Source organism: Pectinophora gossypiella, chromosome 14 (assembly GCF_024362695.1).
Source record: "Pectinophora gossypiella chromosome 14, ilPecGoss1.1, whole genome shotgun sequence".
Lineage (NCBI taxonomy): Eukaryota > Metazoa > Arthropoda > Insecta > Lepidoptera > Gelechiidae > Pectinophora > Pectinophora gossypiella.
This window is the reverse complement of record NC_065417.1, coordinates 4,956,198-4,971,112: the sequence shown is the minus strand read 5'-3', so window position 1 is coordinate 4,971,112 and position 14,915 is coordinate 4,956,198. Positions and strand designations below refer to the sequence as shown.

Here is a 14,915-nt window from a genome sequence, read left to right as displayed (position 1 = left end):
GACCACGCCGCCGGGGTCGGTATCGGGGTCCTGAAGTGTTTGGTGTCGCGAGCTGATTGGCCACCTCTATGGCTAGTGCGACGTTGCAAGTGTTCACACAACAGTGTGTTATAAAACTCGCCACGCAGCTCAACAACATAGCGACTAATTTGAAGACTGTCACTTATCCACTAATGTATTAAGCGTTAATGCAGTTTTTAAAATGGATTAACTTTTGTTTTTGTTCCAGGACGGGATGCTATCAACGGACGAACTACTCAGGAATGTGGTTTAAACATTAGTTCCTTAGTTTTACGTCGAATACCTAGTTTTCACTCGGTTACTACTAAAACTTTCATATAGGTGCTTATCCTTTATTTATTTACTTTGTATACTCTGTATAGCATTACGGTACTGTGATATGAAGTTAAACAATTATCTTCTGTCCTTAAAAAAAAGCAAAAAAAACCTTTTCTATTTATTTACTTAATTAATACTCTATATATATCTATATATATACATTTGGAAAATTGTTGTTCGAAGATATCATTCTTGTAAATAATTTAAAATTACGATGTCAATGGCATACGATTGTCCATAAGGGTTATTCTGTACCTATATCTTAAAAAGTAGAAATAAATAAAACCTTGTTGTTTAAATAATTGTCTATTCACAGTTTTCACTTTAAATGTTTATTTGCTGCGTTAAAAAGGAAAAGGGAAATCTATTTATAAAAATATTGATGTTTCAAATGGAATAACATAAGAGGTACAAGACTAAAATGTATTTAATGATAGTCAATATTTGGTAGAACCCTAAACTGGTGACTCGTTTGTCTACCTTTTTACTGGGAACCTTGAAGACACGACTTAGCTGAAGAAAAAATATTTCCTTACGTTTTCCGGTCACATTGTTTTTTTATACTTAAAAACAATTCCATTTTAAAATATATGTCCAATTTTATACTGTACAGTGCGTCTATTTTGTCAACATCTCTCGGTAATCATTACATTTCTAAATGCAGAAGAATGTTAATTTTCACTTTCATCAATATTATTAGATTTATCGTTATCAGAATTTGAATTCAAATGTAGAAACTAAACAGTAATAAAGTAAATAGTTCTGAATTCAAATTCTGATACACGATAAATATAATAATTGATGAACTAGCAAGTGGTTGCCGAGGGAAGAAAAAGGAATCACTTTAAAAAATTGAAATTTGTCTTCTTTAATTTCTCATTCCGTGCTACGCCGTAGCAGTTCGACTACGCTTTTGTAGACGTTTCTATGGTTTCATGAACTTTATATTTTCAACTGTTCTTATTGTGAACATTTTCTTATTCAAATGTCTTTCTCTTTTATGTAGAGATATTGAGTCGTGTCAACTTGGTTACGTAGAAACTCTTACACAAAAAACTTTATTATTAGGGGAAAGGCAAGACGTTCTAAATTCTGTATTAATTATAATAGGCTGGGCCATTCAATGTACTATTAAAGTCAATTTCCCATACTTATCTGGATATCTGTCTTTTGTATCTAATCACTCTACATACATACATGTATAAAATATGAATATAGAATAGGTTAATCGGTGAATTTAAAAGTGAATGTACTTTGATACCCAATATGTAATTAGTTGTTTGTTAAATACATGTCGACGTTATGGATGAAGTAAATAAATATAACGGGTATCGAAAAAGTTGTTTTATTTTTCCTTATTGTACTTATTTTCCCATCTGTACCATAAATAACATAAACAGGTGCACGCAAAAAAACGTATCGGTTGGAAATGAACACGTCACTTGGTTCTGAGGAAGCCTGCAAAATTTGTTGTTAATATTAAGCAAGTCAACTTTGTTTATACAAAAGCTATACAGGGTGTTAGTGACATCGTAACGAATACTGAGGGCAATGATTCAGACCATGATTCTGAATTAATATCAATAAGGAATAAGCTCGCCTATGCTTATGTAACTAAGAGTAATAAACAAACAAATATCAAGTGGAATGTTCCGTCACAAAATTAATGTCTTGTTGTGTTTTCCTTTTATTATTTTCACTTCCATACTTTTGTGATGGATGATTCACTTGATATTAACTCAGAATATTGAGCTGCATCGTCCCCTTATTATTCGTTACGATGTTACTTATACCCCGTACAAGTACATACAAGCTAGCTATACAAGTATATATGGGTGCTAGTGACACGGTAACGAATGCCGAAGGGGATGATTCAACCATGATTCTGAGTTGATCTCAAGTGGAATTTCCTGTCGGAAAATTAATGAAAATTTTTGTATGTTTTTAAATTATTTTCAGTTCCATGCTTTTGAATCATGGTCAGAATATTCCCTCAAATTCGTTACGATGTCACTAAGACCCTGTGTACACCCATTTCAAGTAGCACATCAGAACTTGTCATTTGCAAGATGAGATAGGTAGAGATATTTTCGCATGCGAGTTGAAGGCCTTATTCAATACTAGCTTTTGCCCGCGACTTCGTCCGCGTGGCGTGTTATATAAGAGAGAGATCTTTGTGTGTGTGGGAGTGCATATCAAATTTCAAGCATCTAACTTATGCAGTTTAGATTTTTTCATACAATTTTTTTCCCAATAACTCCCATTTTTCAAAATACAGCCAAAAATAAACTTTATATTTACTAAGGTATGCATGCATGCTAGATTGAATCAATTGATTGAATTGATTTTTTTTTAATTGATTGTTCATTGAGTTTTAATTTTAATACACACTTCCTCTCTTCCCTTCAACGTTGCTGTGCCCTACAGGGTCCATGTTTTAGTTCCTATGCCTATGTAACACCCCATTGTACTACATGGAATGCAATAAATAATTTAATTGAATTGAATTGAAAACATCTATCTTACGCGGTTTCGATTTTTTCATACAAATGTTTTTTTCCCGCTAACTCCCGTTTCCGTGGGAATTTTGCAATATCCTGTTGCAACTAAGGTTTAAGTTAACTAAGGTACCTGCATGCCAAATTTCAAGCGTCTAACTTAAGCGGTTTAGATTTTTCATACAAAAGGATTTTCCCGCTAATTTCCGTTCCCGTGGGAATTCCGGGAATTCCTTTCTTAGTGCACCTCTACGGTACCTAAGCTATGTCCCTTCCAAATTTCAAATGCCTACATTTAGCCGTTCAGGCTATGCGTTGATATGTCAGTCACTGAGTCAGTCAGTTTCTCCTTTTATTTAGATTTGTTTTTTTCATACAAATGTTTTTTCCCGCTAACTACCGTTCCCGTGGGAATTTTGTAATATCCTGTTGCAACTAAGCTTTAAGTTTACTAAAGTACCTGCATGCCAAATTTCAAACGTCTAACTTGAGTGGTTTAGATTTTTCATACAAAAGGATTTTCCCGCTAATTCCCGTTCCCGTGGGAATTTCGGGAATTCCTTTCTTAGTACACCTCCACGGTACCTAAGGTATCTGCATGACAAATTTCAAACATCTAACTTGAATGGTTTAGATTTTTCATACAAAAATATTTTTCCACTAATTCCCGTTCCCGTGGGAATTTCGGGAATTCCTTTCTTAGTGCACCTCTACGTTATCTAAGGTACCTGCATGCCAAATTTCAAAAGTCTAACTTGAGTGGTTTAGATTTTTCATACAAAAGGATTTTCCCGCTAATTCCCGTTCCCGTAGGAATTTCGGGAATTCCTTTCTTAGTGCACCTCTACGGTATCTAAGGTACCTGCATGCCAAATTTCAAACGTCTAACTTGAGTGGTTTAGATTTTTCATACAAAAGGATTTCCCTTCACTACTCTGCTCCTATTGATTGTAGCGTGATGAAAAGTATACTATGACCTGTCCAGGAGTGTGAAGAATAATTGTACCAAGTTTCATTAAAATCCGTCCAGTAGTTTTTGTTTCTATAAGGAACATACAGACAGACAGACAAAAATTTTACTGATTGTATTTTTGGCATCAGTATCGATCACTTATCACCCCCTGATAGTTATTTTGAAAAAATATTTAATGTACAGAATTGACCTCTCTACAGATTTATTATAAGTATAGATAAGGCTAAAAAATATAAGGCTCCTTTTCTTTCGCACCTACAAACAGCTTAATCATATCATTTGCTGAAAATGAAGAGGACGACTTTTAAACTTCAGAATTTTTTAACTTTTAGTACTTATAGTTCAACTACCATAATATATTCTATAGACGATTATACACTGATTTCTCTGATGACTGTGGTTAGAGTAATCTTTATAGGTACGATTTCAACTCCCAAATCGTTTTGATACGATTTTTATTGACAAAATCTCACAATAGACACGCTAGTTTCATTCCAGGTAAAAATTTGCACACTCATTTTATTTAAATTTACTTATTAAATGAAATCGAGGTTTCGATAAAGACGAAACACATTTTATCAGAATGTAACTTTTCAAATAAAAAAGATGAAAAAAAAACTATAACTATACTATTTTCTGAAAAAATAAGATGATTCCGTGCTTCGGAGGGCACGTTAAGTCGTTGGTCCCGCCTAATTAGCCGTTAAAACACATCCACCAACCCGCAGTAAAGCAGCGAGGTAGAGTATGCCCAGCAGTGGGACATAAATAGGCCATTTACGTTATGATTTTTCAAAAAGACCCTTACGTGGTTTTCAATATTATAATATTAGTAAGTATTTTAGCTTATTGGTTGTGGCCATTGGCGGCCCGATAATGACCCTGACACTAGGGTTGATGGCTCGGTCATTGATCTCACAACGTACACGAGAAAAGAAACGTTGTAAGCTGTTGTCTTATTATTTGTGTAAACCCAAAACGGGAAGTATATTTTCAATTGTAAAAGTAATAAAATTTTCCAAGTTTTAATAAGTTAACTCACCTTAAAGTCTCTGACCTTTAAGGCGATTGTGAGAAGAAAGACAATAGAAGCCCCCAATTACGAAAATATTTCTATTACTAATTACTGAACCATTTTAGACCTCGTCTTTTGGAAGGGAAACGTAAATAATTTTCATATTTATTCTTGTATTTTATTTTTCGACTAGAATTAATTTGAATAAATTTAATTTGAGTATTGAATTGTATTTTTATATCTTGTATGTGTTTGCAGTAAAGTATACATTTGTTTTGTTGTTATTTATTTTAATTTATTGACCATCCGCTCAGTGTAATGCAATTCGTGACCTTCCGAAACAATACCAAGTAGGAACAAAAATATAATAATATTGGCGACCGCTTATTTATAAATACAAAAGTAGATTTTGGTCATTATGTTACAATTCGGTATAGGGATCAATGATCAACCAATGCCCAGTGTTTATCAAAACTTAATATTCAATATATATATATATATATTCAATATTCAATATTCTTTATTTGCATACCTTACAACCCCTGTATTACAAGAAATTTTCTTGTAATTTTTAAGAATGTGTTTATCAAAACTACGCATGTAAATTACATCTTACAAGTGTCAATATTTATTTCACAAGTATATTATAGTATTCCTCTACTTTTTTTGATACACGTAATTTACACGTACTTGTAAGAGCTTACATGGAACAGATTAAAGAAAAGGTTAACGTCGTGTCTTATAGGGAAGTCAAGGGATTGGCCTTTGATAGACTGGAATGGAAAATGCTACACCGACAAGAGCGTGGCTCTTAAATTGATGATGATGATGTGAGTAACTTGTAGACTTGTAAGTTTTGATAAACACGACACTGGTGTCAGGGTGACTATTGGACGGACAATGGCCCCTGACATGGCTTATGTAACGATTACAAACTTACTAAAGTAAATAGTTACCAGGAGCGACTGCTTAATGTGTCTTCGGAATCGCGGACCATCTTACTTACAGATAAGTGATCAACTCGCAAAATCCTAACCAAACTAGCGATCATAAAGTGATTTTTGTAATATGATCCCACCGAGAATCGACCCGGGGACCAAACTAACGCTGTAACCATTAGACCACAGCCGTTTCTGGCACGCTGGAACTATGAATTTTATTTTCTTATTTGAACGTAACACAGTAAAATCATTATACTAACTTACATTTTGCACTATCAAGGGAACTGGAAATTTTGTTGCTTAACTACTAAAACTAAATTTCAGGTACCTAGTAATAGTTTTACAGCAAGCGAATGTGCCATAATCAAATACTAGTAGTGCGACCATTTTTACTCCCACTTTACAGGGGCGATAGTCAAGTTGCAAACGATTATCAATTCTTATTCTATCGTGTAGGTTGTGAGGTAAATTACCAACCTCATCAACCCTGGTATCAGAGTTATTATTGAGCCGCCAAAGGGCACTGACGTGGCTCATGTAACGACTACTTACTAACATGAGTATGTAGTAACCGGGACCAACGGCTTAACGTGCCTTCCGAAGCACGGATCATCTTACTTCTTGGTCAATCAGGTGATCAGCCTATAATGCCCTAACCAAAATAGGGATCACAAAGTGATTTTTGTGATATGCCCCCACCGGGATTCAAACCCGGGACCTCCGGATCGTGAGCCCAACGCTCAACCACGGAGGCAACGGTGATAATGATAAAAATAAGTATACATGTCACCTAATGTCAATCCCATGCATTTTTATTACGACTTGTGCCTTTTTTATTAAACTTACAAACCATGTATTACAAGATTTTTTCTTGAAAAAATTTTCTTTGTTAGAAGAATGTATTTATCAATACTACACATGTAAATAATATGTTACAAGTGTCAATATTGAACGGCCTCCGTGGTCTATTAGTTAAGCGGAGGTCCCGGGATCGAATCCCGGTGGGGACATTAAAAAAATCACTTTGTGATCCCCAGTTTGGTTAGGACATTGCAGGCTTATCACTTGATTGTCCAAATGATCCGTGCTTATGAAGGCACGTTAAGCCGTTTACTACATACTGATGTGAGTAAGTGGTAGTTATATGAGTCATATCAGAGGCCTTTGGCGACTCAATAATAACCCTAGGGTCGATGGGGTTGGTAATCCACCTCACCCACGCGATAGAAGAAGAGTGTCTATTTCATAAGTATATTTTGCAATCTCTAGACGGATTGTATCCCCGAAGGGGTACGTAGAGGTATATATAGTATATCCACCCACTCCTCGCCAGCTATGTTTAAGTCTCATGTAGCAGATGTAGTGGTGTTGTCGATGCAGTGTCTTTGTATTACACCCACAAAGAAAATTTTGTATTATATCCCACCAATTACGTAGACCCCTAACTTAACCTAAGAACGTTTCTACGTTCTCCCTTGCCCGGGGATGCGGGTGAAAACCTCAACGGTTGCAGAGGCAAAGATGGGAGTCATCGGTACGGCAATGCAGGACGGAAGGGGCAAGTCACAGGGACTGTAACCTGGAACCTGGCAGAGGGCAGCAGTAAGTGTCAGTACTATTCAGAGGCGGAGCACAGGAGTCCTAGTATGGCTTTGTAATAGACTACTCTGGAGGCCATCGCACTTGCGTCAGACAGAGTACTGCGGGGTGGAAGGCAAGAGGGAAACCACTGCCCTATTTTTCCCTAAAAAAGTAGCATGGAAAATGCTGCACCGACAAGAGCGTGGCTCTTAAATTGATGATGATGATCTCACCAATCGCCAAGTTTTACTTTTCGAATGCTCGACTTCGGGCAACTCTACATTGCAAATTCCTCAAAGATTCCTAGCTTGACCTACTGTCATAGAATCTTGTGAATCAATGCTCATAATAGACGGGTTTTCCATGAAACGTTGGTTTAATTTCGACGGAAGGACGGACAATCATGTAAAATTGATCTATTTGGCATGCAGTCATTATTCTTCGACAGTGAATGGTAATGCTGACAACTCAAACTACCACGTTACTTACCTCAAAGACGGGTCGGAAGTCGAGTCAAAACAAACTTCCTTTTGAAGTCGGTTATAATTAATTTCAAGCTGAACTTAAGTTAACTTATCTCAGATGCCATTAACTCCAAAAACTAAAAACTACTGCATAAGTGAGGTGCGGTAAGGAGCTCGGTGGCGCAGCGGTAAACGCGCTCGGTCTGCGATTGTTGAAGTTAAGCAACTTTCGCAAAGGCCGGTCACAGGATGGGTGACCACGAAAAAAAAGTTTTCATCTCGAGCTCCTCCGTGCTTCGGAAGGCACGTTAATCCGTTGGTCCCGGCTGCATTAGCAGTTGTTAATAACCACCAATCCGCGCTGGGCCCGCGTGGTGGTTTAATGCCCGATCTCCCTATCCATCCATAGGGAAGGCCCGTGCCCCAGCAGTGGGGACGTTAATGGGCTGGTGATGATGATGATGATGACTGCATAAGTATGCAAAAAGTAAAAAAATAAAGTGAAAAGAACTATTTTTAATTTTTGGTGTTCAAGTACCTATTGAAAAAATAGGTACTTAAACTTACTGAATTCAAATTTAAATTCAAAAATATCTTTATTCAGTAGGTAACATAGTTACACTTTGAATCGTCATTTTTTACATAACGAACGTCTCATCCGCCTAAAATTCTGCAGCTTTTCACAACATGTAAAGCCGAAAAAAATATGTAATATAAAAAAAAATGTTAAGAACATCATCAAATCAGGTATTTTGATCATCATCATCAGCCGTATGACGCCCACTGCTGGGCATAGGCCTCCCCCAAGGATCTCCACGACGATCGGTCCTGCGCTGCCCGCATCCAGCGGCTTCCCGCGACCTTCACCAGATCGTCGGTCCACCTTGTAGCGGGCCTACCCACTGAGCGTCGTCCGACGCGGTATTTTAATATAAAGGTATTTTTTTTTATGCTACCCGGACCATAATAACGAATGAGGGACTTTCCAGACGACGTTGCCTTAAAAAATATACAGATGGCGCTGTACAGATTTGTCTTCATAACTAATTCCTTTTGGTTTCGCTGTAAATAGTCGGATAAAAATTCAAACGTAAGTTTATAGTTTGTAAACAGAATACTTCTTTTTGACATGATATATTGTAGACTTGTTTCGGAATTCGCATGGCAACGGCATTTTTTTTTGACGTGACTTATTGTAGATTTGCCGCAGACGGCATTAACTACTTGGCCGGACAAATGGGGATCGCTGAAGGCTCTCACCCATTACAACGTTTAAGACAACAGGCCTGAGGGTGCCCAGTTGGGCGCGAACGTCGGCTCAGGGCGTCGTTTGAGGGGAAAAATATTTGAAAGAATTAATCGACCCTAGTGGGTCGATAGCGAAGCGCTGATTGACGTAAATCGTCCACCACGCCGGCGGGATCAGTATCGGAGTCCTGAAGTGTTTGGTGTCGCGAGCTGATTGGCTGCCTCTATGGCTAGAGTAATCGGGTCGTCGGGATATTACGTACTTTGGAAGCCGACACTTTTCAGTACCGTTCCTAAGCAACGGCATTCGGTTACCCACGTGTGCCTTACTAATTCATAATTTATGATACGTGCCTAATATTATAATAAAAGCAAAAACACATTAATGTAACCAACAAGATTGATGTTCGAAGCGGTCGAATTTGAAGATTCGCAGGCGCAATCTAGTTAACCCATCTCACGAGAACCAGAAAACCATTAATTGAATTATAAACCAATCTAAGCCTGCCGAGTTTCTGGATACATTTATTTTATTCGAACGAAATATTCAGTTTGTGGAACAGAATTTTAAGGTACTTATTTTATAAGCAGTGCCGGAGTTTATAATTAAAATATTAGTAATATTTATTCTCAGACTCAAACACATAGTACATAATTAGGATTTCAATTTACATTACTAGTAAAAAAAATAAGATACAATAAGATAAAAGTAAAATTATATTATTATTTAAATTACTAATTTAGGTCACATATAATTTAGGAACTGAACTAGTCAGCTAATAGCAATATTCCAGTCGAATTCAAAATGTTATAACTTATAATTTAAATAAATATTTTCGTTTGAAATCACTGTAACCGGAATGAACCGAATATAACCGGATATTTAAGCTGAATACGATCATTATATTGCCTTATTACATCGCTTCCAAGTATTCGTAGTTCCTGATAAAGCTATTATAAGATTGACCTTATAATTGTCCTTCTAACTTGATTAAGCTATTATTATGATGGAGAAAGTTGGAAAACATATTAAAAACTATTTTATTAGTGTATTCCGTAATTCCGTCTGCGTTTATTGTTTTGTTTATCTTATATCACATAAACGGCATATGTAACTACAATCTATCAATCTACCTACAATCCACCAGCCTAAGTCCCACTGCTGGGCACAAGTCAATCAATAGGGACGGGGATGGTACATACACCACCACGCTGCTCAACCACTGCATAGCGACAAGCACATTCAATTTATTTAATTACTGCAAAGCTAGCAAAACTACAATATTGGGGAAATAATTACAAATTCGCAATAACAAATTAATCTGTTCTCCGGTTTCCGAATTGCATACGCTGCTAGCAAGTGGGCATTTATTCATTGATGACGTCACATCCGGAAATACGGGAATTGTTGACGAAGCTGTACTTCAAACTTATATTACTAATAGATTTGTTTGGGTTTGGCTCGACTGGCCATGTTGGACACTACTAAAAGCCCTTATCGAAGTTCGTAATCGTTATACGTATATGAGCCATGTCATGCGGTTTTGGTGGCGCTTCCTCTCAGACGACGCCCTGAGCCGAGGTTCGCGACCAACTGGGCACCCTCAGGCCTGTTGTCTTAAACGTTGTACCGGGTGAGAGCCTTCAGCGCTCCCCATTCGTCCAGCCAAGTAGTTAATGCCATCTGCAGCAAATCTACAATTCACGTCAAAATCACCTTAAAAAAAATACCTAGTTTTGAAACTATTGAGAGAATTTGAACTTTTAGTAAAAGATTTACTTACAGTTTTGATGATTTTTATATTTTATAATATGTGTTAAGTAATAGTGGTTAAATACATTAGTCAGTAATTCACTTAATTTTCAATAATAAAATTTACGTCCTTGCAATGTTGGAGATACCGATTTAATGGTAACACAGGGGTAACACTTACGTCATGAAACGGCTAGCAATGGCGGCTTGTCATAGGATTGAGCATAGCTGGTTTATACCATGTTACCTGCCTCGAAATGTTTGTTTCGACCTTTATTCAGTCCGTGAAGAGAGAAGTTGTAGGTCTAAGTTATATGTCCTTTAATACCCTCAAGGGAATATTAACAAATAAATAAATTGATTACTTAGTTACCTTCACAGGAGCTGTCCATTATGACCCAAGAGACCTTTACGACCTCATAAGCAACATAATGAAGCATAATGCTGGATAATTAACTATAAATTATACTCTTAATGGTAAGTCATATTTTGTTTATATGGGATTTGGATGAAAATGAGTACATAAGCTAGTACTTGCTTATGAATATTGGCAGAACGCTCTGGCAACGAATTTGGAGAAATTGACAATATGAAAAAATATTCAGAAGCAAAAATATTTGTTAAGGATCTCTCAATGCGTCTTATTGGGGCTTCGGGAGATGCTAGGGCTGGTAGTTATTTCTGTCAGAGAATTAGCCTGGCGATTCAGAGGGGTAATGCTGCCAGCCTGTTGGGCACCTTGCCTCGGTGTGACGCATTGGAGGAGGTGTTTTATTTATAAGATGTGTTTGTTTTGTTTTTAATTGTTGAATAAATTATTCTGATATGAAAAAATTTAATTAAAAATATTTAGAAAATGTTCTTGAAGCAGGTACATTGGACCAATCGGAAATATTCTTAAAATAGTTTCGGTACGATCTACTCTGAACCGGCGTGCGTGTATGAAACGATTGATGAATGTGGAGGAAGCAAGAGAAGTAAGTACGTCAGGATCGAAGCAAATGGAATTCCATAGTCTCTGCTTATCCCAGTGGGAACAGGCGTGAGTTTATGTATGTATGTATTAGACAGATTTTGAAGCCTGTTTCCTTGGACACACACAATCCCTTTGTCTGTATTTAGTCATCGCTTTAGCCAAATAGGTCAGTGTGTGTGTATGTATAAAAATGTTTATTTTCTTTTACAATAAAGCCTTAACTATACTGGTGGATTGGGGTCTCCATTTAAGCGACATAGCCTGTATTTGAAGGACCCTCTCTTCCATTATGACAAATAAATTGTCTGAAAACAAAGCAGTATTTATTTATTATTATTATTATTGCGTATGGCACACAAATATCCTGCTTGGATCAAATATCCAGCTTAAGCTCCCCTAACCAAGTCTCCGCTGCATCCGTCACACAATGCAGTTCGGCTATACCACCTGGGAACCGGTGCAGAGGGCACTCGTTCACTATGTGGGTATGGTATGGTATGGTATTTATTTATTTATGTATTTATTACACTTACATTTGCAACATTACAGATATATATCCATTGCGTTACAAATAATATTCATATCACAAGAACTTAAAACTACTACACATTAATATTTATATTATTATATACCTTTAGACAGTACTAACAGGCATCAAAGGTTCAAATACTTTTACACGTTCACTAGTACAGTATGGTAGGTGCCTATACTTTACAGATTGCAAAATGAAGACAAATAATAGTGATGTAGTTGACAGCCTCTGTGGTTTAGTGGATAGAGCGTTGGGCGCACGATCTGGACGCCTGGGTTCGATTCTCGATGAGGACATTGTCGAAATCCCTATATAAGACTGTCCTTTGTTTAGTAAGGACATAGCAGGCTTGAATCATCTGATTGTCCGGAAAAGTAAGATGATTCCGGGCACGTTAAGCTATTGCTGCTCTTAGCTGTGAAACAGCTCCACCAAACTGCAGCGGTGGAGTATGCTACGAACATGATCCTATTTTTTACACGAGATTTATACCTATTAGCTATTAGTTTAAAAAAAATAAGTACTGAAAATTGTACTGTATTCATGTGTTATGTCTGATTGTAGAAATTTAGTTATGTGCAATAAAGTATGTTTATTTGATTTGATAAATATTACCCACTCGACCAGGGGAGGTATATATTGAATTGAGACTTTCCTATTTTTGTCACGTAATACCAAAATGGTTTGTTTATGTTTGACATGCCCTATCTTATATAGTACCTCGTATGTCGGTCACAGAGGCCTGTACCCAGGAGTAGGACAAATAATAGGCTGTTTATGTTATTATGTTAAAAAGTGTGACATACAAATGGAAAAGATATCAGCACACCCAGCCCTACGATTACATATCTAGAAATCAGTAAGTGGGTACCTTATTTTTCTTTAGGGTTACTTTTAGGCCTCCGTGGTCCAGTGATTGGAGCGTGGGGCTCGTGATGTGTCCTCACCGAGATTTAAATCCACAAAAAAAAACAAAAAAAATCACGTTGTGATCCCTAGTTTGGTTATAGGACATTATAGACTGATCACCTGATTGTCTGAAAGAAAGAATATCCGTGCTTCGGAAGGCACGAAGAGCCGCTGGTCCCGGTTACTACCTACTGATGTAAGTTAGTAGTCGTTACATGAGCCATGTCAGAGGCCTTTGGCGGCTCAATAGTAACCCTGACACCGGGGTTAATGGGGTTGGTAATCCACCTCACAACCCACATGACAGAAGAATATAATTACCTACTTACAAATTCCTAAGATGGATATGGTGAATTGTATGGTGACAGAAAATCATTTAAGTGATGCATATTAATAAAACACATTCGTTGTTTTCACGGTACAAGGATGACGCTAAAAGCAAAAGAACAAAAAATAAATAAAAACAATGTTTAACATTATTCAAACATTACCATTTTCATGTTTTTATCTATGAATGACAACACAGGACACTAATTGACAGAAACAAGACAGATATGTACTTACATAATTATCTTATACCACTCAATAAATAAAATGTACAACGAATTTTTAGAAAGTGAAAAAAATGTGCTTGTAATTTGTTTGTCCTACTTTCACGGATAAACAGCTGAACAGATTTGTTATTTTTTCAATGGCTTACATAATTTGAGCTTTTTTTTCTCTCGTGTAGGGTGTGAGGTGAATTACTAACCTCAGCAACCTTGGTTGAACCCTAGTTCAATAGAGCGTTGAATCGCACACGTATAGGGACTAATATTAATAATAAAACACTTTATTGCACACAAATTCACAACGCATTTACAGGATACTTAGGTGTTTTTTTAATAGTGGCGATTAGTATGAAATTATTAATAAGTTACTTGGTGAATAAATTAGTGTCTCCGATTACTGCAGACACCTCCTAATTTTCTTTATTCGCCGATAAAGAAAGGGACGGGTAATCGACAGACGTACAATTCATTGTCCGTAAGTAAAGAATTATTATTGTTATAATTAAGTACATATTTACAAAAGACTCTTAACAAGGGACATGGCAAATAGCAGCCTTATTGCTTAAAGCGATTTCTTCCAGACAACCTTGTGACAACACAACACAAGGCAATACGAATCACTTATAGTATGAATTATGGTATATTTTGTATAAAAAAATAATCTTATGACTAATGTGGGTTGATGAGGTCACCTCACAACCCACACGACAGAAGAAGAAAAAAATAGATGTCTAAATCCCACCAAAGTCTATTTTTACAGATATTACTAACATTATACTATTTGTAAATAGTAAAAAGAAAAAATAAAGGAAAGAAAAACAACATTCACAAATATAGATAGATAACAAAATATAGCCTTATTTATTTAAAAAATCATTGAGATCCTAATAACGTTTTTCAATTAACCAGTCTTTAAAATCAGGTAATTTATTATATATTGCTCCCGATTTTTTTCCTATAGACTAAAGTTATATCATGTAATTCTTCTGTGAAATAATCTTAAGCGTCCCTATTTGTTCCATTTAAAATGCTCGATTTATCCACGCTGCATAAAAAAAAAATGTTCAGTTGTTGCGTCGTGTTTATTAAAAAAAGAAAACCTTTACTCTTCTTTATTTTCCCTTATTACTTACTA

At 36.4% G+C, this 14,915-nt stretch overlaps 2 protein-coding genes across 4 annotated transcripts in view; both read left to right on the top strand.

Annotated features, from left to right (window-relative positions):
• Positions 1–1,662, top strand: part of LOC126372564 (allatotropin-like) — an 81,934-nt gene extending 80,272 nt beyond the window's left edge. Inside the window, exon 7 of the mRNA XM_050018390.1 lies at positions 230–1,662. Coding sequence (XP_049874347.1) covers positions 230–274 — 45 coding nt within the window. The 3' untranslated portion in view covers positions 275–1,662. The remainder of the gene's footprint in view (positions 1–229) is intronic.
• LOC126372577 (nuclear envelope phosphatase-regulatory subunit 1) overlaps positions 1–14,915 on the top strand; it is a 598,500-nt gene that overhangs the window by 402,274 nt on the left and 181,311 nt on the right. The gene's annotated exons all lie outside the window — the stretch shown is intronic.